We start from the raw sequence: 27,254 nt of genomic DNA on the forward strand, positions 1-27,254 counted from the left end.
GGCCTCCCAAAGTGCTGGGATTACAGGCTTGAGCCACCGCGCCCAGCCAGCCCCTTTCTTACAGAGAAGAAAACAAGCTAGAGAAGTTAAGTTCTTTGCTTGGTGCTACACAGCTAGAGTGTGGCAAACCTAGACACTATCTTGCCAATGGATACAGAACTAAGGCTGATAGTCACAAACTAGTATAGCCATACTAATTGTTTAAATATTAAAATACTTTCAGATGGGTTGGTGTGTCACTGCTACACAAGTACTCCCTGTCCCTAACTGCCACTTTGGACCCTCCCTGTGGTATTATATGTATAAATATATTGGTTTTTATCCACAGTTCCTGGCTGCTAACTCCTATAGCCTTTGTTTGTGGTCTCTTGTTATAATGTTGTGTACTTTAGGCCTGGGGCAGGGCTCAAGAAACAACCTCTCCGACCTCCTCCTTCCCTCCATTTGCTGCCCCAGGGCAAGACTCTAATCTTCCCCACCTTCCTGATTGTTGGTCTTAAGACATTTTCAGAGAATTCCATGCCTAATGCTGCTGTCTTAAAGCCTCTGTAAAAACCCAAGAGGACTGGGTTTGGAGAGCTTCCGCATAGCTGACCACATGAGGGTTCCTGTAGGGTGGCACCCCAGGGAGGGCGTGAAGCTCCCTGCCCCTTCCCTTATACCTTGCCCTACACATCTCTTCATCTTTGTTCTTTGCAACAATAAACCAGAAAATCTAAATAAGCATTTCCTTGAGTTCTGTGAGCAGCTCCAGCAATTTTTTTTTTTTTTTTTTTTTTTTTTTTTTGTAAGAGGGGTTATCCAGGCCTAAGTGCAGTGGCAAGGTCACGGCTCACTGCAGCCTTGACCTTCCAGGCTCAAGTGATCCTCCTGCCTCAGCTTCTCAGGTAACTGGAACTGTAAGCATATGCCACCACTCCGGCTAACTTTTGTATTTTTTTTTTTTTTTTTTGTAGAGACAAGGTTTGCCATGTTGCCCAGGCTGGTCTCAAACTCTTGAGCTCAGGTGATCTGCCTGCCTCGGCCTTCCAAAGTGCCGGGATTACAGGCGTGGGCCACCGCGCCCGGCCTTATTTTTTTTTAAAAGTCGGGTGTGGTGGCTCACGCCTGTAATCCCGGCACTTTGGAGGGCTGAAGCGGGCGGATTGCTTGAGTTCTGGGCACCATGGTGAAACCCTGTCTCTACCTAAAATACAAAAATTAGCTGGGGGTGGGGATAGCGTTGGAATGGAATTGGAGGGGACACCTAGCCTGTGTCTGCTGTGTAGTGTGTGGGGAAAAAGCCCCACACATTTGGTTACGGAATTCTGTGTTAATGATTGTTGTGGTGGTAGTGTGAGAGTAGAGGAAAAACACAGTTTGAGGGTTTTTTCCCCATAACACTCCCCCAACCCCAGACCTCCCCATGGTCCAGCAACTAAAGGGTTAATGCCTGACATCCTCCCTGCTCCACTCTCAGTTCTGATTGGTGCCCACACCAGTCTCCACTGTTGAATATTTGGAGTGTCACCTCTCCCTATCCCACTGAATAAGAACCAGAAGGCAGCCTTGTTGCCCACATGGGGAAATTAAGACCTAGGGGGGGCCAGGTGCTGTGGCTCACACCTGTAATCCCAGCACTTTGCGAGGTTGAGGTGTGTGGATCACCTGAGGTCAAGAGTTCAAGCCCAGCCTGGCCAACATGGTGAAACCCCATCTCTACTAGAAATACAAAATTAGCCGGGCGTGAGGACACACGCCTGTAGTTCCAGCTACTTGGGAAGCTGAGGTAGGAGAATTGCTTGAGCCTGGGAGGTGGAGGTTGCAGTGAGCCGAGATCGCGCCACTGCACTCCAGCCTGGGCAATAGAGCGAGAGAGACTCTGCCTAAAAAAAAAAAAAGACCTAGAGAGGGGCAGGGCTTGTAGTCAATTACCTGTAGACAGTCAGAGACAGAGCTGGGGTCCTCTGTGCCCCACCCCAGCAATGAGCACACAGCTGGGCTTAGGGTGGGGATGGGTGCTACGTAAAAATTTATTGAATCATCACAGGCCTTTCCTTTCCCCCATCCAGCATCCCTCTCTACCTGCCAACATCCTGTGTTAGAGAACTTGTGGCCGAGGTGTGGCTGTGGAGAGCTGGCCGGGGAGGGACACTGCTCAGCTGCTGCTCTGCTCTTGTCTCCTGTCCCCTCTTCTGGCCATGACAGAGACCCGTGAGCCAGCTGAGACTGGGGGCTATGCCAGCTTGGAAGAAGACGATGAAGACCTTTCCCCAGGTAAGGTGGCCTTAGAGGTGGTGGCGTTGGCTTGACTGTCATCCTGGCTTAGGGTTTGGCCTCCACTGGGAAATGTTGATGGGGAGTGGCTGCTTGTCTTGCTAGGGGTTCTATTCTGACTGAGACTCCTTGTCCTGGTAGGGGATCTCTTCCAGTCGGGACTTCTGGGGACTGTAGATTGACTGGGGTCTCTCTCCTTGCTAGAGGTTCTAGATTGGCTATGATTTCCTTCCTTGCTGGGGGTTCTAGATCGGCTGTGAGCTTTCTCCTTGCTGGAGGCTCTAGGTTGTCTGTAACCACTCTGCCTATTGGGGCTTCTAGATCGGCTGTGATCTTTCTCCTCGCTGGGGCTTCTAGATTGTCTGCGCTCTCTCTCCTTGCTGGGGCTTCTCCATTGTCTGTGATCTCTCTCTTTGCCGGGGCTTCTGGATTGTCTGTGTTCTTTCTCCTTGCTGGAGCTTCTAGATTGTCTGCACTGTCTCTCCTTGCTGGGGCTTCTCCATTGTCTGTGATCTCTCTCTTTGCCGGGGCTTCTGGATTGTCTGTGTTCTTTCTCCTTGCTGGAGCTTCTAGATTGTCTGTGCTCTCTCTCCTTGCTGGGGCTTCTCCATCGTCTGCGATCTCTCTCTTTGCTGGGGCTTCTGGATTGTCTGTGCTCTTTCTTCTTGCTGGGGCTTCTAGATTGCCTGCGATCTCTCTCCTTGTTAAGGCTTCCAAGTCGGCCATGATATTTCTCCTTGCTGGGGCTTCTAGATTGTCTGTGATCCCTCTCTTTGCCGGGGCTTCTAGATTGTCTGCGCTCTCTCTCCTTGCTGGGGCTTCTAGATCGGCTGCGATCTCTCTCTTTGCTGGGGCTTCCAAGTTGGCTGTGATCTCTCTCCTTGCTGGGGCTTCTGGATCGGCTATGATCTCTCGCCTTGTTGGGACTTCTAGATGGGCTGCGATCTCTTTGCTTGTTGGGGCTTCCAGATGGACTGTGACCGTTGTCCTTCCTGGGGCTGCTAGATCCTCTGTGATCTCTGTCTTTGCTGGAGCTTCTAGAATGGCTATGACTTCTTTCCTCACTGGGGTTTCTAGACCAGTTGTGACTTCTTCCTCTTCTGGGGGTTCTAGGTTGGTTTTGACTTTTCCCCTGGCTGTGGGTTCTAGACGGGCTGTGTCTTCCCGTCTGGCTCAGAATTCCCTTCCGGGTACGACTTCTTGCCCTGCTGTGGTTTCTCTTCCAACTGTGACTTCTCGCCCTGCTGTGCGTCCTCTTCTGACTGCCACTTCTTGACCTTCTGGGGCTTCTAGATTGACTGTGACTTTGCGGCCTGCTGCGGGTACTGGCCTGGTTATAACTCTTGACCCTGCTGGACGTTTCAGTGGGGCTGTAACTCTTTTCCCTACTGGGGATGATCATCTGACCGTAGCTCTTCACCTTCCTTGATGACGATGGAGATGGGCTGTCACTCTTCTCCTTGGAGGGAATTCCAGTCAGGGTTTGACACTTGGCTCTACTGGGAGTTACAGCCAGCTCGGAACTCCCCCTCCCCATACCTGATCCTCCTGGTGGGCGGTAACTCTTCTTGCTCATATTTCTAGGCTGGCTGTCACTTCTTTCCCTGTTGCTGGTTCCAGGCCGGCCGTAACTCTTTCTCTGGCTCCGTTTTTGCTGTGAAGTGGGAGTTCTCACCCTGCTGGCCATGCCTGGTCTGGCACCATGAGTTCTTATCCTGCCAGGAGTGCTGGCCCTGCTGGGTGACCTCTTGGAGCTGCGGCTTCCCCTTCTGCCAGGTGTCCTACCCCGGCTGCGTGTACCCCTCCGCTGGTGGCATCTCACGCCGCTGGCCTTGCTGGCTTTGCTGGCTTTGCTGGTCCTGGTGTCGGTGCTCACCCTGCTGGGTGTTCTTGCCTTGCTGCGGACTCGGGACCTGCCGCTGGGCAGGTTCGAAGGGGCTCTTTTTGTACTGGTCGATTTGGTGGACTTGGAACTGCTTGGGCTCACGACCGAGTTGGGGGATGTCGCTGGCTTGGTGGGCACTAAAGACCTGTTGGGCGTTGCTGATTTGGTGGACTTCAAGGAGGCAGGAGGCTTGGGATCCGCAGTGGGCATGGAGGATCCACTGGGTGCCGGGGACATACTGGGCTTTGAAGATCTCTTAGGTGAAGACATGGTGGGCGCAAAAGGGCTTGTGGTCCTGGAAGTCACAGTAGACATGAAACACCTGGTAACCGTGGACGATGACCTGATTGCCTGTCACAGGCCAACTGTGTGAAGTCACAGTGGGCATTGAAGACTCTGCAGGGTGAGTGGTATGAAGTCAGAGGTGGGAGGAGAGGGCAGGTCCCAGCCTGAGGCTGGAGATATTTCCTCTGGTTTGCAGCCATTTAGCAGATGTCTTCTGAGGCCGACTCATGCCCAGGATTGCTGGGGACACAGAGATGGGGCAGACCCAGGTCCTGCCTTTGAGGAGCCCATAGTCAGTGGGTGGGGAGGGGGTCACTGCCCAGAGTGGTCAGGGTGTGATGGAGAGCGGAGCAGGGGCCGGGGAGCCCACACGAGAGAGACACGGACTGCCTGGGGAGTCAGCGAGGACTTCACAGAGGAGGTGACATGAGCTTGGCTTTAAAAAGGAGCAGGAGTTTTGCCAGTAGAGAAGGAAAGGGTCAGGCTGGATGCGGTGGCTCACACCTGTAATCCCAGCACTTTGGGAGGCCGAGGCAGGCAGATCACCCGAGGTCAGGAGTTCAAGACCAGCCTAACCAACATGGTGAAACCCCATCTCTACCAAAAATATAAAAATTAGCCAGGTGTGGTGACACGCGCTTGTAATCCCAGCTACTTCAGGGGCTGAGGTGGGAGGATCGCTTGAACCTTGGAGGCGGAGGTTGCAGTGAGCCAAGATCACACCACTGCATGCCAGCCTGGGTGACAGCGAGACTCTCTCAAAAAAAAAAAAAGAACGGATCACCCAGGTGGGGAGGGAGATCAGGGTCCTGGGGCCACTATCATCCATTGACCCACATGTCCTCTGCTGGGGACCCCAAGATCATACCTGCCCTTGAGGATTTCCCAGTCAGATAAAGGAGATACCCTGGGGGGCAGCTGACTGCAGTCAGCTTCTAGGACAGTAACAGGAGGAGGTGCTGGGGCATCGGAGAGAGACCTGGCCGGGAGCCTGAGGCATCAGGATGGTGGCTTCAGAGAGGACAGAGTTTGTGTTGGGTCTTGAAGGATGAGTAGGGGGTCACCAGGTGGACAGAGTAGGGAATAGCCATTGCCAAGACCTCAGGAAACGATTTTTTTTTTTTTTTAAACAGAGTCTCGCTCTGTCGCCCAGGCTGGAGTGCAGTGGCGCGGTCTTGGCTCACTGCAAGCTCCGCCTCCCGGGTTCATGCCATTCTCCTGCCTCAGCCTCCCCAGTAGCTGGGATTACAGGCGCCCACCACGCCCAGCTAATTTTTTTCTATTTTTAGTAGAGATGGGGTCTCACGGTGTTAACCAGGATGATCTCGTTCTCCTGACCTCGTGATCCGCCCGCCTCGGCCTCCCAAAGTGCTGGGATTCCAGGAGTGAGCCACCGCGCCCGGCCAGGAAACGATTGTTAAATGGTGGGAACTAGTAGGAGAGAGCTGCAGGGGCGGATGTTCAGAAGGAAACAGTTATAACCCGTTCTGGGCTGGTGATGCTGGGGACCCAGCAGGAGGGTAGTAGAAAAAGTGACTGGCTGCCTGGGATGAGGTGGTCTGGGACGGCCTCACCAAAGAGGAAGGCCTCCCACTGGGTCCTAAAGGATGGTGGGAAAAACTAGGGCAGAACATTCCCACCAGAGGGAGGAACAGTGTGTGTGAAGCCTCAGAACAGGTTTTTCAAATTCCATGCAGAGATATCCATGCCATAAATATGTCGTAAGTACTTTCTTTGTACAGAGGAAGTGTTCTAGATGCTAGGGCCATAGCAGTGAACCAGACAAAATCCCTGCTCTCGGGGACAGGCAGTAAACAAACACACAAGCAAATGTTGTATACAGTGAGTCAGAAGATGGAGAAAAATGAGCCAGGTGCGGTGGCTCATACCTGTAATCCCAGCACTTTGGGAGGCTGAGGTGGGTGGATCACCTGAGGTCAGGAGTTTGAGAGCCTGGCCAACAAGGTGAAACCCTGTCTCTACTAAAAATACAAAAATTACCTGGGCGTGAGGGCGCACGCCTGTAATCCCAGTTACTTGAGAGGCTGAGGCAGAAGAATTGCCTGAACCCAGGAGGTGGAGTTTCCAGTGAACTGAGATCACACCACTGCACTCCAGCCTGGGTGACAGAGCGAGACTCCATCTCAATAGAAGATGGAGAAAAATCAAGCAGAGTAAGGGGCATAGGGAGTGCTGGGGAGTGGCCAGGGTGTCGCTGAGAAGGTGACACTTGAGACATGGAATGGAGAGTGACATCGGCAGAAAGGATGGCAAAGACCCTGAGGCAGGTACGGGCCTGGGGTGTCAGGGAAGGTGAGGAGCCTGGTATGAAGAGCCTTGTGGCCACTGTGATGACAGAAGCAAGGGCAGAGCACAGGGTGCAGTAGCAGGATCCTGTGGGTTCTAGGAGAAACTGAGGAATGGGGCCGGGATGGATACAAGGTGAGGCTTTTGGCAAGCTCCTGCCACTGAGGCCAAAGAAGCTGGTACTTCCCACACTGTGGTCACGGGGACCCCATCCCCAGCCATTACTCTGTTTGTGCGCCCCCATAATGGCAGCTGATGTCGCCCTTTTCCATATATCAACTTTAAAATTTTTCCCCTTTTCTTTTTTTTTGGAAACGGAGTCTCGCTCTCTCACCCAGGCTGGAGTGCAGTGGCTTGATACTGGCTCATCGCAACCTTTGCCTCCCAGGTTCAAGCAGTTCTCCTGCCTCAGCTTCCCGAGTAGCTGGGACTGTAGGCACCCACCACCCTATGCCTGGCTAATTTTTGTATTTTTAGTAGAGACTAAAAATACAAAAAATACAAGAAATAAATTGGGTTTCGTCATGTTGCCCAGGGTGGGTCATGAACTCCTGAGTTCAGGCAGTCTGCCCACCTCAGCCTCCCAGAGTGCTAGGATTACAGGCCCTTTTCTTTAAACCTAAACTTGTCCTAGGCATGTCCTTGATAACTGTGAAATCACAGTAATATCTCACCTATAAATAAATATTTTAATTCACCTATATATATATATCTCTCTCTCTCCATGGCCACAGATATAAAAGTACATCTGTGTGTATGCATGTGTTTTAATTTGCACAAATACCTTTTCAAATGGTTGTCTCCCTAAAATGATCCAGTGTCGGCCATGGCCCAGGTTCAGCTTTTCCTGCCAGAGCTGTGTAACCATAGGGGAGTAAGTCGTCTAGCCTCCCTGTGCCTCAGTTTCCACATCCATCAACTGGGGATAGTAATAGTATCACCCTCAAAGGGTTGTTGATGATTTAGTGAGTTAATGTATAGGAACAGGGCTTCTGCAATAGCAAGGATGCGGTTGTTACTGGTGGTTTTTTACTACTGCTTTGTCCTTCCTAAACGCCTCCCACCCCACCTCCCCATGGAGTTTTTTTTTTTTTCCCCAAGACGGAGTCTTGCTCTGTCACCCAGGCTGAAGTGCAGTGGTACAATCTCAGCTCACTGCAACCTCCGCCTCCTGGGTTGAAGCAATTCTCCTGCCTCAGCCACCCGAGTAGCTGGGATTACAGGCACCCGACACCACACCCAGCTAATTTTTGTGTATTTAGTAGAGACAAGGTTTCACCATGTTGGCCAGGCTGGTCTTGAACTCCTGACCTCATGATCTGCCCACCTCAGCCTCCCAAAGTGCTGGGATTACAGGCATAATCGACCATGCCCAGCCAAAAAAATTATTTTTAAGAGGTGAGGTCTCACTCTGTCACCCAGGCTGGAAGGGAGTTGGCGCAGTCATGGCTCAAATGCAGCCTCGAACTCCTCGGCTCAAGTGATCCTCCCACCTCAGCCTCCTGAGAAACTGGTACTACAGGCAATGTGTCACCAGGCCTGGCTAATTTTTAAATTTTTTATAGAGACAGAGTCTTGCTATATTGCCCAGGCTGGTCTGAAACTTCTGGGCTCAAGTGATCTTCCCATCTTGGCCACCCCAAAGTGCTGGGATTACAGGCATGAGCCACCATGCCCAGTCCTGTCCCATGCAGTTCTTAGAAGACATTCATTTGCTTGACACAAAGATACAGGGAATCTACCGGGTGCCAGCCTTGTTCTATGCCATGGGGACTCATCTGTGGGGAAGAGAAGGGTAGTGCCCAGGCTACCCTGGTCATACTATGGCAAGTCTGAATGTGAGGGTTCAGGGAGGGGACAGCTGGGCCTAGTCCTCTTTCCTCTGATGCCACTGTCTCCCCTGTCTTTCCCCCTCCAGGCCCTGAGCATTCCTCTGATTCAGAATACACTCTCTCCGAGCCGGACTCCGAGGAGGAAGAAGAGGAGGAGGAGGAGGAAGAGGAGACCACTGACGATCCTGAATATGATCCTGGCTACAAGGTGAAGCAGCGCCTTGGCGGGGGCCGTGGTGGCCCATCCCGCCGGGCCCCCCGTGCAGCCCAGCCCCCGGGCCCCCCGGCTCAGCCTTGCCAGCTCTGTGGCCGCTCACCCCTTGGGGAGGCCCCACCGGGAACCCCACCCTGCCGGCTCTGCTGCCCTGCTACAGCCCCCCAGGAAGCACCAGCCCCTGAAGGCAGGGCACTCGGGGAGGAAGAGGGGGAACCACCTCGGGTTGGGGAGGGCCGACCAGCTGGGAGGGAGGAGGAGGAGGAAGAGGAAGAGGAGGGAACCTACCACTGTACGGAATGCGAGGATTCCTTCGACAACCTGGGGGAGCTGCACGGGCACTTCATGCTGCATGCCCGGGGTGAGGTGTAGGCAGCGCCCCCACACAGGGAGCTTGGCAGAAGGGGTGGGGTGGGAGGAGGGGGCCTGAGGAAATTCAGGTTGTGACAGTGGTCATGGGGGATGGGGTACTGCCGGTCTGTGTTGTCTTAGAAGTAGATGTGTGATGGCCAGAATAAAAGCCAAAATCTGTATCTGTGTGTGTTCAGACAGAGAGAGAGAGAGTGTGTGTGTGTGTGTGTGTGTATTCCCCCTGTGCTCCTTCTTGGGGAACCTCGGGGTCTTTTGGGAAAGATAACTCACATTTACTATGTGCTTGTATTTGATGATATTTCCATGTATTTACTCACGGACCCCATAATGTAAAGGCTCTAACAATAGAATTTCATTTCTCACTCACAAAATAGTGCTGGGTGAGTCATTTGGGGACCCAGGCTTAAGCCTGTTGTCTCCCGCATGGTCCAGACTGGGTTGCCATGGCCTGGGTCCTGCTGACAGAAGAGGACAGGGAACCTGCTGGGGTGCACGTGTTGTCTTATAAGCCCTGGCCTGCCAGGGGCACACACTGGTTCCATTGACATGCCTTTGCTGAGAAATTAGATACGTGGCCACAGCTAACTGCAAAAACAACCTGGGAGAAGCAGTCTAGCCAAGCGCCCAGAAAGCAGAAAACGGTTCGTGGAGGACAGCTAGGGCTTTCTGCCACATCGCCTAGGAACTTCCACAAAGAGGACTTTAATTATAATCACAGCTACGCTTCCTCAGCGCTTCCTGGGTGTCTGGTGCCAGTCCAAGGGCTTTATATATATTGACTCATAGAAATGGTGCATCTAGGAACTTACAAAAATAGAACCTTAATGATAATTACAGCTGCCATTTTCCGAGCACTTACAGAGTGCTGCACTTAATTTGCATGAGATTATCAGCTTCTTAGAATAACCCTGTGAGATAGGGATTGTGATCCATTAATTCATTTAACAAATATTTTTGAGTACCTGCTGTGTGCTAAGCATTGGGAACACACCAGTGAATAAAATAAAATCGTTGTCCTCATGGAGCTTACATGGGAGTGGGTAGAGGCTGCTGGTGAAGACAGACATAAACAAGTAAGATACAGCATATGTTGGGTGCTGATAAATGCCGTGAGAACAATAAAGCACTGAAAGGAGGCCCGGCATGGTGGCTCACTCCTGAAATCCCAGCACTGAGGTGGGCGGATCGCTTGAGCGCAGGAGTTCGAGACCAGCCTGGGCAGCATGCCAAAACCCCATCTCTACAAAATATAGAAAATTACCCGGGCTAACAATGGTGCACGGCGATAGTCCCAGCTACTGGGGAGGCTTAGATGGGAGGATTGCTGGAGCCTGAGAAGTCAAGGCTGCAGTGAGCGGTCATCATGTCACTGCACTCCAGCCTGGGCAATGGTGAGACCCTGTCTCCAAAAAAAAAAAAAAAAAACTGAAGGGATGCCAGTGGCTCACACCTATAATTCCAGCACTTTGGGAGGCTGAGGTGGGAAGATTCTTGAGGCCAGGAGTTGAAGACCAGCCTGGGCAACACAGTGGGACCCCATCTACAAAAAATTCAATTAGCAGGGCATGGTGGTGCATGCCTGTGGTCCCAGCTAGCTATTCAGGAAGCTGAGGTGGGAGGATCGCTTGAGCCTTGGAGGTTGAGGCTTCAGTGACCTGTGATGATGCCACTGCTCACTGCACTCTAGCCTGGATGATGGCAAGAATTTGTCCCAACAAAAAATTTTTAAAAAGGACTGAAGGGAGAACTGTTCTGGAAGGAGGCTGCAATTTTAAAGAGTGTAGTCCTCCCTGAGAAGGCGACAGATCTGAAGCCGGGGGTGCCATGTACATCAATGTGGAAGAACACTCCAGGCCAGAGGAGCCTGCCTGGTGTGCCAAGGAGGCCAGAACTGTAGGGATGAGGTCAAAGGGTAGCAGAGGATCAGCTCTTTACAGCCTTGCCAAAACTTGGGCTTGGGCTCCGAGATGGGAAGTATAATTCATAATTCACAGAAGCTTGGCACCGAAGCTACTTTGAAAATAGAAGCCTAATTATAATAATAGCTGTCATTAACGGAGAATTTACTGGGCAACCAGCCCTGTTCTAAGGCGCTTTACATGTGTTAACTCATAGAAGGTTAGAAACTAAGAACCTTCAAGAATAGAACCTGAATTACTGTAATGGCCATCATTAAGTCAGCGCTCACAGTGGACCAGGCCCTGGGCTCAGTGCTTTATGTGGACAATCGCATCAGATCCTTACAAGGTAGGGACTGTTATTTATTTACTCATTCACCCAACAGTGATTTATTGAGCACCTATGAGATGGCAGGCACTGCTCTGGGAGTTGGAAATATAGCAGTGAACACGATGAACAAAAACCCCCTCCCAGCTGGGTGCCGTGGCTCACTCCTGTAATCCCAGCACTTTGGGAGGTCGAGGCGGGCGGATTACGAGGTCAGGAGATCGAGACCATCCTGGCTAACACAGTGAAACCCCGTCTCTCTACTAAAGAATACACAAAATTAGCTGGGCGTAGTGGCTAGCGCCTATAGTCCCAGCTACTCTGGAGGCTGAGGCAGAAGAATGGCGTGAACCCAGGAGGCAGAGGTTGCAGTGAGCCGAGGTTGCGCCACTGCACTCCAGCCTGGGCGACAGAGCAAGACTCCGTCTCAAAAAAAACCCTCCCTTCGTGGAGGTTATAATGGGGAAGACAGTAATCAAGTGTTTAAGTAAAATATACCAATTGTATGGAATGTTAGATAGTCATAAGTGCTATGGAGAAAAGAACAGGGTGGGAAGCTTGTGTCTGTGGAGGTTACAGTTTTAAGTAGGATGGTCAGGGATGGCTTCACTGAGGTGGCATCAGAGCAGAGACTTAGAGAAGGGGCAGGAGTGAGCCTTGTGGCTGTCTGGGGACAGTAAGTGCAATGGCCTGAGGTGGGAGCCCAGTTGGGGTGCTTGGGAAGAAGACACAGGGCCACGAGGCTGGAACTGAGGAAGACAGGTAGGAGGTGAGGTCAGAAAGTAGCAGAGAACCAGGCCGTAGGGACCATATACTGACTTTGGCATTCTCTCTGAGTCTTGAGTCCTCATAGTAATCTGAGTGCTCATAATAATCTTTAGAGGCTACTTTTATGACCATTTTATAACTGCTACAATAGGCCAGGCATGGTTGCTCACGCCTGTAATCTCAGCACCTTGGGAGGCCAAGGCGGGTGGATTACCTGAGGTTGGAGTTCGAGACCAGCCTGGCCAATAAGGTGAAAGAAACCCCATCTCTACTAAAAATACAAAAACTTAGCTGGGTGTGGTGGCGTGTGCCTGTTGTCCCAGCTACTTGGGAGACTGAGGCAGGAGAATCGCTTGTACCTGGGAGGTGGGAGGTGGAGGTTGCAGTGAGCCCAGATAGCACCACTGCACTCCAGCCTGGGCAACAGAGCAAGACTCTGTCTCAAAAAAAGGAAAAAGAGACCAGGCATGGTGGGTCACACCTGTAATCCCAGCACTTTGGGAGGCTGAGGCAGGTGGATCACCTGAGGTCAGGAGTTAGAGACCAGCCTGACCAACATGGAGAAACCCCATCTCTACTAAAAATACAAAATTAGCTGGGCATGGTGGCACATGCCTGTAATCCCAGCTACTCGGGAGGCTGAGGCAGGAGAATCGCTTGAACCCGGGAGGCGGAGATTGCGGTGAGCTGAGATCACGCCACTGCACTCCAGCCTGGGCTCGAAACTCCCAACTCAACAACAAAACAAAAACAAACAAACAAACTGCTACAACAGAGGCACAGAGAGGTTGAGTTACCTGCCAGAGGTCATGGAGCCAGTAAGCTGCAGAGCCCTGGTTTGTACCCAGACAACTGGATGCAGGCACATCCACTCGTAGTCACTATGCCACACACCAGAAATGACAGTCTAGTACCCACAGCCGCCATCCGACTTCCAGGAGTATATAGCTGGTCTCCACCGAGCTATTGAGTTTTTTTAAGTTACGTTGGTTACCAGTGTTGAAAAATGGGTAATTTCACATTATAAAAGTTGAAGTTTCTGGACTGTCTTGAAAATTCTAAGATCTGTATTGCTGAATCCCCAATCCCATGGGGACAGTAGTTTGTTGGTGCTGAGTAGGAGTCACTTTCTGGAGGGGAGGCATTCACTCTTATGTGCCCGGTCACCACTGTCTCACATCTGGACACCCCAATCCTGCCTGCTTGGCCCTGAAGAGCATCTGCTTTTTTTTTTAAATGTTGGGTTTTTGTTGTTGGTTTTTTTGTGATGGAGTCTATGTCACCCAGGCTGGAGTGTAGTGGCGTGATCTCGGCTAACTGCAGCCTCTGCATTCTGGGTTCAAGCGAGTCTCGTGCCTCAGCCTCCTGAGTAGCTGGGACCACAGGCACAGCACTACTACCCTCGGGTAATTTTTGTATTTTTAGTAGAGATGGGGTTTCACCATGTGGGCCAGGCTGGTCCCGAACTCCTGACCTCAAATGATCCACCAGCCTTGGCCTCCCAAAGTGCTGGGATTACAGGTGTGAGCCACCGTGTCTGGCAAACATTTGCATTTTTGACACTTATTATAGGATTTCAGACCAAAGCATTTTTCAAAACCCACATTTCTTATCCCAGAATCTCCAAACCTGACATTGATCCACTCTGAACTGAGACTTTCCTAGCCACTATAGCTTCGCATCATGGAACCTCAGAATCATCAGCAGAAATTCCGGGCTCGTTAAAACAACAGTGTCTCAGTCCGTTTGTGCGGCTGTAACGTAATACCTGAGACTGGGTAATTCATAAAGAACAAAGGTTAATTCCTCATAGTTCTGGAGACTAGGAAGTCCCAGGTTGGAACCAACAGATTTGGTGTCTTATTAAGGGTTGCTCTCTGCTTCCAAGTTGGTGCCTTCTTGCTGCATCCTTACACAGTGGAAGGTGGCAAAAAGGGACGAACACTGTGTCCTCAGATGGTAGGAAAGATGGAAGGGGAGAAGGCCTAGCTACTTCCCTTGGGTCCTTTTATAAGGGCACTTGTTCATGAGGGCAGAACCCTTGTGACTTCACAATCTCCTAAAGGCCCCACGTCTGAATACTATCACATGGGGTCTTAGGTTCCCAACATATGAATATTAGGGGGACACATACATTTAACCATAGCACATGGATAAGTGTGATCATAGGTTTTATTTCCTGGAGCAGCACCCCATCCTGTCTTCTGCTGTAAGACAGGATTTCTAAGGACAGATACAGAGAATTTCCATCATTGGCAAATATTCCTAAGGATCACAAGAGACACTGTAAATCAGGAGTTGGGTCATTCAGCCAGCACCCATTCAGGATATGGAATCAGGCCAGGCATTTCCCAAAGAGGATTTAATACAGAGAATAGTTACACAGGTGTTAGAAGGCTGAAAGTCAGCCAGACAACGGGGGCTCACGCCTGTAATCCTAGCAGTTTGGGAGATCGAGGTGGGTGGATTGTTTGAGCTCAGGAGTTCAAGACCAGCCTAAACAATGTGGTGAGGCCGGAGGCGGTGGCTGAAGCCTGTAATCCCAGCACTTTGGGAGGCCGAGGCGGGCGGATCACAAGGTCAGGAGATAGAGACCATCCTGGCTAACACGGTGAAACCCCGTCTCTACTAAAAAATACAAAAAACTAGCTGGGCGAGGTGGCGGGCGCCTGTAGTCCCAGCTACTCGGGAGGCTGAGGCAGGAGAATGGCGTGAACCCAGGAGGCGGAGCTTGCAGTGAGCTGAGATCTGGCCACTGCACTCCAGCTTGGGCGACAGAGTGAGACTCCGTCTCAAAAACAAAACAAAACAAAAAAAACGTGGTGAAACCCCATCTCTACAAAAAATTAGCTGTTCATAGTAGTGCACACCCGTAGTCCCAGCTATAGGGAGGGAGGCAGAGGTAGGAGGATCATCTGAGCCCAAGGAGGTCAAGGCTGCAGTGAGCCGAGATTTTGCCACTGCACTCTATCCTGAGCTACACAGTGAGACCCTGTCTCAAGAAAAAAAAATGAAGGCCAGGTGCAGTGGCTCACACCTATAATACCAGCACTTTGGGAGGCCCAGGCGGGCGGATCACTGGAGACCGGGAGTCTGAGATCAGCCTGAGCAATACAGTGAAACCCCATCTCTATTAAAAATACAAAAATTAGCCAGTTATAGTGGTGCACACCTGTAATCCCAGCTACTCAGGAGGCTGGGGCTGGAAAATTGCCTGAACCCAGGAGGCGGAGGCTTCAGTGAGCTGAGATCATGCCACTGCACTCCAGCCTGGGAGACACAGCAAGACTCAAAAGAATTTAAAAGAGTGCACAGTTTTTTACTAACATGATGGCAGTGGTGCAGGTCGGGCCGCAGAAGTCATGTTGACCCATTTTAAGTTTGAGATCTCCATTTGTTTATTCAAATGGTTATATCTTATGTCTGGGGTTTGGGCTGCAGATAAAAATGTGGAAGTCATCAGTGATGCTATTTAGAGAATCTGTGACGTCTGGAGAGAACAGGAAGCCCAGAGTGTACTTGGGCAGGCTGCTATCTTGGGAGAACATGTGGGATTAGATCCTTAGGTTTGGGTTTAGGGGAGCCACTGTGGGGGTAGTGTGAAAATATCTGGGTTGGAAACTTCTGAGCGTTCACCAGGAGCCAGAGGAAATATTTGGCTCTTCATGAAGTTGGTATCTTGAAAAAAACGGATGGTCTACTAACTCCATCCAGTCTCCCTATAAGTCACCCCCAGCAAAGAGATCCAGGGTAGCCCTGTCCCAAAACACACACACACACCCTACCTACCTACCTACCTGGTAAAGGTCGTGGTTCCCAGGATCGAAATTTCTGCTTCTAGACTCAGAGTAGGTTGAATGTCTTATTAGACCAGGGGTTGGCAAACTTCTCCTGCAAAGGGCTAGATGGTAACTATTTTAAGTTTTGGAGGCCATAAGATCTCTGATGCAACTATGCAGATCTGCTGTTCTAGGCAAAAGCAGCCATCAACAATATATAAGTGAATGAGTATAAAACTGTGTTCAAAAAGAATTTTATTTGCAAAACCAGGCAGCAGGCTAGAGTTGGCCATAGTTTGCAGACCCCTGTCTTAGGCTGTAAATTCTGTTGCACGTGACAGAAACCCAGAATAATGATGGCTTAAATTAGAAGTTTCTTTCTTTCTTAGATAGCAATATGGAAGTGGGCTGGTATGGTGGCTGTGCTCCCTGAAATTGACCAGAGACCCAGGCTCCTGCTGTCTTGTTGCTCTGCCATCCCATGTGTCGTTCTTGTCCTTATGGTCTGAGATGGCTGGATACTATGTCCGTATTACAGTTAGGAAGGTGGAAAAAAGGTATGTCCCTTTCTTTTCTTTTCTTTTTTAAAAGAGTCTCGTTCTGTCACCCAGGCTGAAGTGTAGTGGCATGATCTTGGCTCACTGCAGCCTGTCTCCCAAGTTCAAGCAATTCTCCTGCCTCAGCCTCCCAAGTAGCTGGGGTTACAGGTGTATGCCACCACACCTGACTAATTTTTGTATTTTTAGTAGAGATGGGGTTTCACCATGTTGGCCAGGCTAGTCTCAAACTCCTGACCTCAGGTGATCCACCAGCCTCAGCCTCACAGAGTGCTGGGATTACAGGTGTGAGCCACTGTGCCCGGCTGTCCCTTTATCTTTTTTTTTTTTTTTTTTTTGAGATAGAGTCTCGCTCTGTCGCCCAGGCTGGATGCAGTGGTGGGATCTCAGCTCACTGCAAGCTCCATCTCCCGGGTTTATGCCATCCTGGCTTCAGCCTCCCAAGTAGCCAGGACTACAGGTGCCTGCCACCTCGCCCAGCTAGTTTTTTTGTATTTTTTAGTAGAGATGGGGTTTCACCATGTTAGCCAGGATGGTCTCGATCTCCTGACCTCGTGATCCGCCCGTCTCGGCCTCCCAAAGTGCTAGAATTACAGGCTAGAGCCACCGCGCCCGGCCCCCGGTGTCCCTTTCTTAAGCTTGAGTGTTTACCCAGGAGTTTAGCCAGAATCAATCACATGGCTACATATAGCTGCAAAGGAATCTGGGAAATGTAGTCTTTTCAGCTACCATGTGCCTAGCTAAAAACTGAGAGACAGTGATCAGTCTACCACATCCACCTCACCTGGGCTTTAAAAACATCCCTCAACATAAACAGAGTCTATAAGTATTATATGCAGGGCATTGACCATTGTCTGCAAGTGCAGGGCAGGTAACTAAGGGGGTAAAACTGGCCTGGTGGGACTCATCTCCAGTTGAGGATGACACCCACCGTTCCCCTCCAGCCTGTTTTAGCTTCTGCCCTGCCCCTGCTGACAATGTCACCCTAGGTTGGGCCTTTCAAGAGAGCTGAAAATAGGATCTTAATGGGAAATCTCCCAGTGTTGGCCAAATAAAACCCGAAACAGAAGGTATCTCTGTTTGATTCAAACCAGTTTCCCCACAAAGCGAGGCCAACTCTGGCCTGAGTTCCCCCACCTGCCCACACCCTTATGTTCTCTGGAAATTCCCACTCAAAAGCCAGAGCTCCCTGTTTAGACATTTTAATATGGATGTTTTCTGTTTTTAGATACTATTCCTGTTAGCTTATTCATACCATTTCACCTACACATATGAAAAAATATTTCATGACCAGAATGATATACAAAATTATTTAAACAAGACATAAATTATTGGGGGACTAGTGCCATCTAGTGCCATGGCCCGTCTGAGTGAGGTTGGCAGGGGGTGGGAAAGAGACGCAAGGACTCCAATTGCCACCCCCACTCAATTGGGGTCCAGCTCCCAACTGTGCTGCCCCATCCCCAAAAGCCCAAGTTGCTCCACATCTGGAACTCATCCGGTGGCATTACAGGCCAGCAACACCTCACCTTCCCTGCCCCCATTCAGGCAAAGGTCCAGCGCAATTTGCTCCCATCGCCCATGGCATCCATCTGGGAAGAATGAAGGGTGATGACACAGTCTGCAGCTAGGTGTTTAACTGGGAATAAGGGAGACACAAACCATTTCTCTCCCGCACTCCATTCCCATTTTTTTTTTTTAACGAAAGATCTCAATATTGTCTGATTTCACTGTCTCACGAAGGTCCTGGGTCCTCCAAAGACTGAAGCTCTAAATGAGAATCTTCTGGGTCTTCTTTATTAGGAGGCCTCTGCCTTCCCAGGGGAGGGAAGCAAATCCCTCAGGGCCCCCGGAATTCCTGCACCCCATATCATGGGTGAGTCATACCGACCACAGAGCCACCTGTCACCATGGAGACGCTTAAGCTGCACTCAGAGCTCCCCTCGGGCATGCCGAATGTAGTGTTGATGCAGCCCTGCTTCCTGAGCAAAGTCCTGACCGCACTCTGTACAGGCGAAGGTGCCAGGAGGGGCACGGGCCTCATGCATCTGGCGGTGCCGCCTCAGAGAAGCAGCCTGCCCAAAGGTCTTGCCACAGTCAGGACAAGGGAAGGTGGGCTGGGCAGTAGTGGTTGCAACCAGTGGGGTGGGCTTGGCGGCTGGACCGTGGCTGCGCTGGTGGGTGATTAAGGCTTTGGAGGAGGGGAAGGAGCGGGCGCAGGTGAAGCAGATGAAAAGGACCCCCTGCAGCTTCTGGGCCACGAAGTCCGCTGGGTGCTCCCGCTTCATGTGACGTTCCTGGAACTTGGAATCTGCGAAGGTGATGAGGCAGCGGGTGCACTTCGGGGCCCCCAGGTGGCCTGAGGGATGTGCGGAGAGGTCAGGGGAGGCCAGCAGGAGTCTCCAGGACCTCTCCTGAACCCCAGAATCATACCAACAATTAACATTGAGTGTGCTGTGTGCTAGGTTCTTTGCTAATGCTGGACAACCAAACAGGAGAACTGTTCTTGGACCTATTTTACGGATGAGCAAACAGATTCAAAGAGGTTAGGCAAGTTGCCCACAGTCATGAGGCTAGGAAAGGAAATGGTGGAGCCGGGGTTGGAACCCAGAGAGTCAGCCTGCCCAACAGAGGGGTATGGTGATTACAGCACAGCCTTTGGAGCCAGACTGCCTGGGATTGAATCTCAGCTCCACCACTTCCTAGGCAATTACACCAGTTTCCTTACCTGGAAAATGGGCTAATAACAGTATCTGCTCCATAGGACTAGTGGAAGGAATAAATGAATTGCTGTATAGTCATTTGCAATTATGACTAATGATAACAGAGAAATCCAGCCCGACATCCAGGATCTGGCCTGGTACTCACAGCTAGACTTTGGTGTTCTGTTGAACATAAATTTTCACAGAATATCAAGGACAGACAAGGTCATGCTGTGACTAGAATGAATCAAGACAAGACTACATCATAATAATGCCTGAGCACAGACAAAATATGAATGCTGTCCAAGCAGAAAAATGACCAAACATCCTCCTATCCTGGCTAATGTGAATGTCTGCTGCTGCTTTATCAGTCAGAGCTTGAGCCTTGCCTTCTTCCTTCCTCCTTCTGGATAAGATTTGTTACGATAGCCAATCACAGAATTGCCCCTGCTTCCTGGTAGCATCCAATCCACAGCAAAACAATTTTGCTTGCACATTCCCCAAAATCACCACCCACAAGCCCAAATCCTATGTCGTTTTTACCACTCTTAGTGAGACACCCCACAGTTCCCCCGTGGTGTGTGTTCTTCATTGCAGTGAGAAATAAACCCAACGTGTTCAACTGCACGTGTGTTTCTGGTAGTCTCAGGCTCAAGGGCATTGAGACTACAGCTCTTGTTACAAATACCTCTCTCTGCCTCAGTTCCCAGTTTAAAGGGCCTATTATTAGAAGGACTGAATGAGATAATGAATGTTAAAATCATTCATAATACGAGAATACACCTAGCTCATAATAAAACAGCAGGAGGTGTTGGTATTACATGGCAAACTGGCTACCATCATTAACCCCTAGCTTTCCCCTTTGCTGCAGTTAATCCCATAACCACCCTGTGAGGTGGGTAGTGCCACCCTCTTTTGACAGTCAGGGAAACCAAGGCCCAAGTTGCACTGAAAGTCTAGGGCAGAGTTAGGACCTGAATCTTGGGGCTCTTCTCCCAATAGAACCATTCCCAGCCACATCTCGAACCCAAGCCTCTCTTGGAAGCCACCCTATCCCTCTGAATGCATAAGCATTGCAACCCTGCTTATGTGGCCAGAGGAGGGTGCGTACTCTGGCCACATAAGCCGGTGTGAGGAGATGCACTTCCTGCTAGGGCAGCTCAGGGACCATTACAGCCCCTTCTCAACAGGCAAAACCTGGCGCCTTGGACAGTGAAGTGCCACAGAGATCTTAGCATCAGCTCCTGCACCCCACCCTCCTCTAGCCAGCCAGCCATGTGTACTCACAGATGTTGCCTCCTGGGCTCTGGGGACTTCTCTCCTTGGGTGAATCCTGCTGCTTCATGTTCTCTTCAGGGTTCGGGTCCTCCATGGTGCTAGGACCCTTCTAGTCAGGAGAGGAGCGTGCATGAGTGAAGCTGTTCATCTGTTACCAGTCTTAGAGGGCACCCTAAGTCTATGACCTTTGACATCGCCAGAGGCTCTCCTTGCCTGCCTGTGACCCCTACGACATACTATCTCCTTGAACTCTAATGGATGGAGTTCTTGCTAAGAGAAGCTTCAGACCTCCCAAAAAGACTTCCTGGGTTTGGGACTCAGAGTCTTTTCACTGGTGTGACCTATGACCTGCTACATCAAACTAACTCCCTGAACTCAGCGTGGGAGTCTTGATCTTTGACACCAGCGTCATCCCAGTCTCAAGTGTCTTGAGGCAGGTAGTGATACCCACCCTTTATCCCAGTTCTTCCCGGGAAACATCCTCTGACATCCTGTGATTTTTGTTCCGCCCAGAGCCCCCGCCTCCCACGCGCACTAGCAGGTGCTATCCCGCTACCCTCAAGCGCTGCCTACAGGTTCCTGCTCCCAGGCCTCAGTTTTCCTCAGTACAGCAGAGGGCTGCCTTTCGCTGCGCCTGTCAGTCGCTCGCTACAGCGCCGCCACCCAGAGAGACGTGGGATAGGGCCCACTCAGTCTCAGAGCCCCTGTGGTTTCCGCGCCCTTTTGCCAGATGAGCCTCTCGGAGCCGAGATCCCGGATTCGCCATCCGGCAGTGGTATAGTCGCACCAGTCCGGTCCTCAAAATAACGAGAGGGGTCCTTCTCTGCACTATGGTGCGTTATGATGACGTTCAGCCTCCCGCGGCGTAGGTACCGTAGCTTTTTGCGCATGTCTGGGTAGGCGCTCGTGGCGCGCAGGCGCGTTGACTCCTTCATTGTTCGAGGCCCCGAGGCCGCCGAAGAGGGGCGTGAGCACTTCGGCCGTTCTGCGCAGGCGCTGCGGAGGGCTGGGTCTCTGCGGTCTGGCTTCCAAGACACACCCCCTTGGAAGAGGGAGTGACGTCAGGTTAAAGCTACTGGGACGCATCCCGGCATCTCTAAATCACCGCGCCCTGGCCCCTTCGGCCCCCGTCCGCTGCGGCCCAGGGGTCGGGCTTCTCAGCTGCTGACCCACCGCCACCGACTGCGCTCTCCCGTGGGTCGGCTTTTTGCTCGGTTGGTGATGTGGAAGGGGGAAGGGGAAGGTTAAAAATAACAATGTGTCCGAGGGAGGAGGGACTGGAAGCCAGATTTCTGAGGTTTTATTTTTATTTATTTATTTTTGAGAGAGTGTCTTGCTCTGTCGTCTGGGCTGGAGCGCGATGGTGTGATCACTGCCCACTGCAGCCTCCAACTCCTGGGCTCAAGCGATCCTCCCGCCGCGGCCTTCCGAGTAGCTGGGGCTACCGGCGCACGCCACCATGGCCCGGCTAAATTTTATTTTTTGTAGAGACGGAGACTCTACCAGAGAGTCCCACATGTTGACCAGGCTGGTTTCGAATTCCTGGGCTCAAGCGATCCTCCCGCCTCGGCCTCCCAAAGCACTGGGATTTAAGGCATGAGCCACCGCGCCTGATTTCAGAGTTTTTGAAGCAGAAAGGGAAACGTTTCCATCTAGAAAGAGGGCGGACAGACCGGACGCCTGGAATCCCTGGGGAATAGGGTCTGGGCTCTGGATTTTTTAGGTCCTAGAGAGTGACACTCAAGAACCGGAGGGGACCGGGGGGAGGACTGAGGCCTGGGTTCCGAGTGGGGCGGCTAGGAAAGGAAAAGGCTAGGTGCTCCCTGACCCAGGTCTTCTCCACCCGTTGCTTTCCAGCCATGCCTCCGCCGCAGGGTGACGTGACTGCCTTGTTCCTGGGGCCTCCTGGCTTGGGGAAGTCCGCGCTGATCGCATCGCTGTGCGACAAGGATGTGGAGACGCTCGAGGCCCCCGAGGGACGTCCGGACTCCGGGGTCCCCAGCCTAAGAGCTGCGGGCCCAGGCCTTTTTCTGGGCGAGCTGAGCTGCCCACCCGCAGCGCCGGGGCCCTGGGCGGCGGAAGCCAACGTGCTGGTACTGGTGCTGCCCGGACCCGAGGGGAACGGGGAACCCTTGGCTGCAGCCCTGGGAGAGGCAGCGCGGGCCGCTCTGGCCCGAGGGACCCCGCTGCTGGCTGTGCGGAACCTCCGTCCTGGGGATTCACAGACTGCAGCCCAGGCCCGTGATCAGACAGCAGCTCTGCTGAACAGCGCGGGGTTGGGAGCTGCGGATCTGTTTGTGCTGCCGGCGAACTGCAGCAGCAGCGATGGCTGCGAGGAGCTAGAGCGCCTCCGGGCGGCGCTGCAGAACCAGGCAGAAGCGCTGCGGAGGTGAGTGCTTTCTGGCTTGGTCCCTTAGTTTAGACCCTACACACCTAGGTCCTATTTGAGGTCCATGAGATCCCTCCCCCAGTGAGTTTGGGGCAAGGCTTAGCTCTATTATTATTTTTTTCCCGGAGGGTCAGGGTCTCGTTACGTTGACTAGGTTGAATTTGAACTCCTGGCCTTAAGCAATACTCCCGCCTCAGCTTCCCAAAGTGCTAGGATTACAGGCGTGAACCCCCACACCCGGCCTTTTTTTTTTGAGACAGGGTCTCACTCTGTCGCCCAGGCTGGAGTGCAGTGCCACAATCCTAGTTCACTGAGGGCCTCCACCTCCTGGACTCAAATGATTCTCCTGCCTCAGCCTCCAGAGTAGCTAATAGGACAGGCTGCAAAACAGGATCTCACTGTTTCTCCAGGCTGGTCTTAAATTCCTGGCCTCAAGCCATGCCCCCACCCAGGCTTCCCAAAGCCCTAGGATTAAAAGGGAAAATCTTAACACTTTATCTGCTGGGGCCCTGAGGGTCCTTTTTCTAGGCCCTGCCCCAAGCAAGGTGATCCTTCCTTGGCCTCCCAAAGTGCTGGAATTATAGGCGTGAGACATTCTGCCCAGCCCCTTGGAAGATTTTACCTGAAAACTCTAATCCTTGAGCCCTCCCCACCATCAGTTTGGTCTTCAAGTGACCTAAAGCCACACCAGCAATGAGCTTTATTATCTTGGGGCATCCTCATCCACCTCCTTTCTCCAGCTCCCTCTCGTTTCTATGCCCACTTGCTGGCTACCTCCTGAATTTGCTCTACCACCTGCCAGCCCTCATTTTACAGACTTTAAAATGATGCTCAGAGAGGGACAGTCCCTTGTCCCAGTACACTATCATCTTTTTTCCTTAGCTTCACCTGGCGGGGAGTCACCTTAGCCACTCCCCCTTGGTAAGAACTAGTAGATGAAATTTCTCCCCTCACTGACCCTCCTTAGGCCCAGCCTCTGAAAAGAGTGCCTTGGCGACCTTGTCTGTCTCAAATAGTGGCGACCTTGTCTGTCTCAAATAGTGCTGGGCTTGTGTTTAGGCCACAATACAGTTGCAATTCTTTGTTCTAGGCCCCACCCTCTGTGAACTTTGTCCCACCCAGCACAGCCGACCCTTGGAAAAGCCCCGCCCCCAAACACTGTATTCCATGGAAGTCTTAGCCCAATCCCCATTTTAGGCTAGGGTGGGAAACCTGACCTTGAGTCCACCTGTCCGATAATCAAGACTCCATTATTGCTTGAAGCCCCGCCCATATCATCATGGCCCCTCCCCATCTGGTTTCTATTTGCGGTGCCATCAGTCTGGCCCTTCCCTTTCCTATCCCTGCCCCATTCTGGGATCATTAGGAGAGCTCCGCACTTGTCATTCATAGCCCAGTCCATGTCACCCAGCCCCTCTTCTGCCTTTGACCCTGACCCTTCTTGTCCCCACAGGCTCCTGCCCCCGGCCCAGGATGGCTTCGAGGTGCTGGGTGCAGCAGAGCTGGAGGCTGTGCGTGAGGCCTTTGAGACCGGCGGCCTGGAGGCTGCGCTGTCGTGGGTGCGCTCAGGCCTGGAGCGCCTGGGCAGTGCACGGCTAGACCTGGCCGTGGCCGGCAAGGCTGACGTGGGCCTTGTGGTGGACATGCTGCTTGGATTGGATCCTGGCGACCCAGGTGCTGCGCCTGCTTCGGTGCCCACGGGGCCCACTCCCTTCCCGGCCCCAGAGCGCCCGAATGTGGTGCTCTGGACTGTACCTCTGGGCCCCACAGGCACTGCCACCACCGCGGCTGCAGCCTCTCACCCAGCGCACTACGACGCCCTCATCCTCGTCACCTCTGGGGCCCCCACTGAGAAGGACTGGGCCCAGGTCCAGGCCTTGGTGCTACCAGATGCGCCTCTTGTCTGCGTGCGCACAGACGGTGAGGGCGAGGATCCGGAGTGTCTGGGAGAAGGCAAGATGGAGAAACCCAACGCCGAGAGCTTAAAGAACGCAGGCGGAGGGGGATTGGAGAATGCACTCAGTAAGGGAAGGGAGAAATGTAGCGCTGGATCGCAGAAAGCAGGCAGCGGGGAAGGTCCTGGGAAAGCTGGCAGCGAGGGTTTGCAGCAGGTTGTCGGCATGAAGAAATCAGGTGGTGGCGACTCAGAGCGGGCCGCGGTGTTAAGCCCGGAAGACGAGACGTGGGAGGTGTTGGAGGAGGCACCGCCGCCCGTGTTCCCCCTACGGCCTGGTGGACTCCCAGGGCTATGCGAATGGCTGCGGCGAGCGCTCCCCCCAGCCCAGGCAGGGGCGCTGCTGCTGGCACTGCCACCAGCATCTCCCAGCGCTGCCCGAACCAAGGCTGCGGCGTTGCGGGCCGGGGCGTGGAGGCCAGCTCTGCTGGCTAGTCTGGCAGCGGCGGCGGCACCACTCCCAGGGCTGGGCTGGGCATGCGACGTGGCACTTCTGCGGGGTCAGCTGGCGGAGTGGCGACGGGGCCTGGGACTGGAACCTGCGGCACTGGCTCGACGTGAGCGTGCCCTGGGCCTGGCTCCTGGGGAGCTGGCAGCGCGCGCTCATTTCCCAGGCCCGGTGACGCGCGCCGAGGTCGAAGCAAGGCTGGGCGCCTGGGCGGGCGAGGGCACTGCTGGGGGTGCAGCACTGGGTGCTCTCTCCTTCCTGTGGCCTGCGGGTGGCGCAGCAGCGACAGGTGGCCTGGGCTACCGAGCAGCTCACGGCGTACTGCTGCAGGCTCTGGATGAGATGCGGGCTGATGCTGAGGCTGTGCTGGCACCCCCGGAGCCTGCCCAGTGAGAGGTGGGAGGGGGCTTGAGGGTCCAGACTCTGGCAGGGGATGCCTGGGCTTAATCCTGGGTGCTTGAAAGGGATGTGGACTCTGATTTCTAGCTGGGATGTGTGACTTCTCATCACCTGGATTCAAAGAGTCTGGGGGACAGGAATCCTAATTTCTTTTTCTTTTCTTTTCTTTCTTTTTTTGAAATGGAGTCTCTTGTTGCCCAGGCTGGAGTGCAATGGCGCCATCTCGGCTCTCTGCAACCTCCGCCTCCCAGGTTCAAGCGATTCTCCTGCCTCAGCGTCCCGAGTAGCTGGAATTACAGGTGCCTGCCACCAAGCCTGGCTAATTTTTGTATTTTTAGTAGCCTGTTGGCCAGGCTGCCCTTGAATTCCTGACCTCAGGCGATCCACCCGCCCGGGCCTCCCAAACTGCTAGGATTACAGGCATGAACCACCGTGCCCTGCCAGGAATCCTGATTTCTTTGGGAACCATGGTGCATGACATCCAGACCCTTCTGTCCTGAAGGGAGTTGGTGGCCCAGAGTCTAGCAGGGACTATGTCTTTGTCTCCTAGGGAGTAGAAACTGGAGTTACTGGATGTTTAGTCCTCCAGGGGAGGGGAGGAGAAGTCCTGTTTCCTAATCGGTGGGGAGGTGTCCATGACTGGTACCTAAACTCCAGTACAGGGGAGGGAGGCCTGAGCGCCCCAGGGAGCTGGAACTCTTGGGCTTCAGAGCCTCAGAGGGAAACAGGGTCTACATTTCTCTGGGGGAAAAAGCCTGCACGCAGGTCCCTAAGGAGCAGTGGGCTTTGAGTCTTGATGGGGTGGCGGAGGCTCTGGGGTCTCAGACTCCAGGGTTCTAAGATGGCTGTGGACCTTGGTTCCTAATTCTTGGGTAAGGGGAGGTCTGCATCTGGAGGACGGATCAGGGGGCTTGTGGGAGAAAGCTGGAGACTTCTTGATCTCTCCTGGGGAGTGGATGGGTTTCTATAATTGCCCTCCAAAAGTATGTAGGGAGGGTGGTCCCACAAAAATGAGGTGAGGTGGGTAAGAGGTCTGGGCATGGTGGGCTCTAGAAGTAGCCAGGGACCAGGAATGAGGCCTTCTAGGTGTGGAAGGGCAGGAAAGAATACCTCAGAGACAGCTCCTCCAAACCTTGTGTTGGGATCCCGGCAACTGCCTCTGTGAGTGTGACTGGGAAGGGATATGACTGCCTTCATCTTCTAGGTGCTGAGCAATTCAGATGATCTCTGGGGAGTCTGTTTCTCTGTCTCTTTTCTTTAGGAAAAGAGTCTGTTTCTTTTTTTGGCCTTGGTTTCTCCTGTCATTTAACTGTAACCTTTTCTGGCCTTGGTGTTTTGTGCAACTTCCTTTTTGGAAGAGCAGCTGTACTGCTGCATTGGTCCAAACACTTCTGTATGGACACCTCAGGTATCCCCAAGAGACTCTGCTTTCTGGTGTACATAGAGGGTACTGCACTGAGCCAGGGTGGCCAGGGTGGCCAAATGGGTGGCCAGGCATTCGAGACCATGGGAATATGCCAGGAGCGAATGAAGCAAAGGCAGAAACCACAGTGCCTGGAATGGTCTAGGCTGCTAGCCACATGTAGGGGAAAAGCTGCAGGTT

General features: G+C 52.6%; 4 protein-coding genes across 15 annotated transcripts in view; 2 read left to right on the forward strand and 2 right to left on the reverse strand.

Moving 5' to 3' along the window:
- The window catches only part of ZNF428 (zinc finger protein 428), a 12,766-nt gene extending 3,454 nt beyond the window's left edge, over positions 1–9,312 (forward strand). Inside the window, exons 2-3 of the mRNA XM_023190490.3 lie at positions 2,052–2,256; positions 8,652–9,312. Of these exons, the coding sequence (XP_023046258.1) occupies positions 2,181–2,256; positions 8,652–9,151 (576 nt within the window). The 5' untranslated portion in view covers positions 2,052–2,180 and the 3' untranslated portion in view covers positions 9,152–9,312. The remainder of the gene's footprint in view (positions 1–2,051; positions 2,257–8,651) is intronic.
- On the reverse strand, positions 1,989–4,466 carry SRRM5 (serine/arginine repetitive matrix 5). The gene has a single exon (XM_023190489.3). It carries the CDS (start codon positions 4,454–4,456, stop codon positions 2,216–2,218), a length of 2,241 nt encoding a protein of 746 aa, XP_023046257.1. The 5' UTR covers positions 4,457–4,466; the 3' UTR covers positions 1,989–2,215.
- An 8,355-nt stretch (positions 9,313–17,667) lies between the features above and the next one.
- On the reverse strand, positions 17,668–21,248 carry ZNF576 (zinc finger protein 576). Of its 12 annotated transcripts, none has more exons than XM_023190481.2 (3): positions 21,035–21,248; positions 20,471–20,567; positions 17,668–18,993 (listed from the first exon to the last, which is right to left on the reverse strand). In XM_023190481.2, the coding sequence occupies exons 2-3, from the start codon at positions 20,553–20,555 to the stop codon at positions 18,413–18,415; spliced, it is 666 nt and encodes a 221-aa protein (XP_023046249.1). In that variant the 5' UTR covers positions 20,556–20,567; positions 21,035–21,248; the 3' UTR covers positions 17,668–18,412. The 12 variants fall into 12 exon arrangements, with proteins under 12 accessions (XP_023046249.1, XP_023046246.1, XP_023046248.1 ...); XM_023190478.2 differs by having other exon boundaries at positions 20,471–20,570; XM_023190480.2 differs by having other exon boundaries at positions 21,018–21,248.
- A 161-nt stretch (positions 21,249–21,409) lies between these two features.
- Positions 21,410–25,904, forward strand: IRGQ (immunity related GTPase Q). The gene is made up of 3 exons (XM_023190548.2): positions 21,410–21,675; positions 22,319–22,850; positions 24,304–25,904. Exons 2-3 carry the CDS (start codon positions 22,321–22,323, stop codon positions 25,643–25,645), a joined length of 1,872 nt encoding a protein of 623 aa, XP_023046316.1. The 5' UTR covers positions 21,410–21,675; positions 22,319–22,320; the 3' UTR covers positions 25,646–25,904.
- The last annotated feature ends 1,350 nt before the right edge of the window (positions 25,905–27,254 follow it).

This window comes from Piliocolobus tephrosceles, chromosome 21, assembly GCF_002776525.5.
Source record: "Piliocolobus tephrosceles isolate RC106 chromosome 21, ASM277652v3, whole genome shotgun sequence".
In the NCBI taxonomy this organism is placed as follows: Eukaryota; Metazoa; Chordata; class Mammalia; order Primates; family Cercopithecidae; genus Piliocolobus; species Piliocolobus tephrosceles.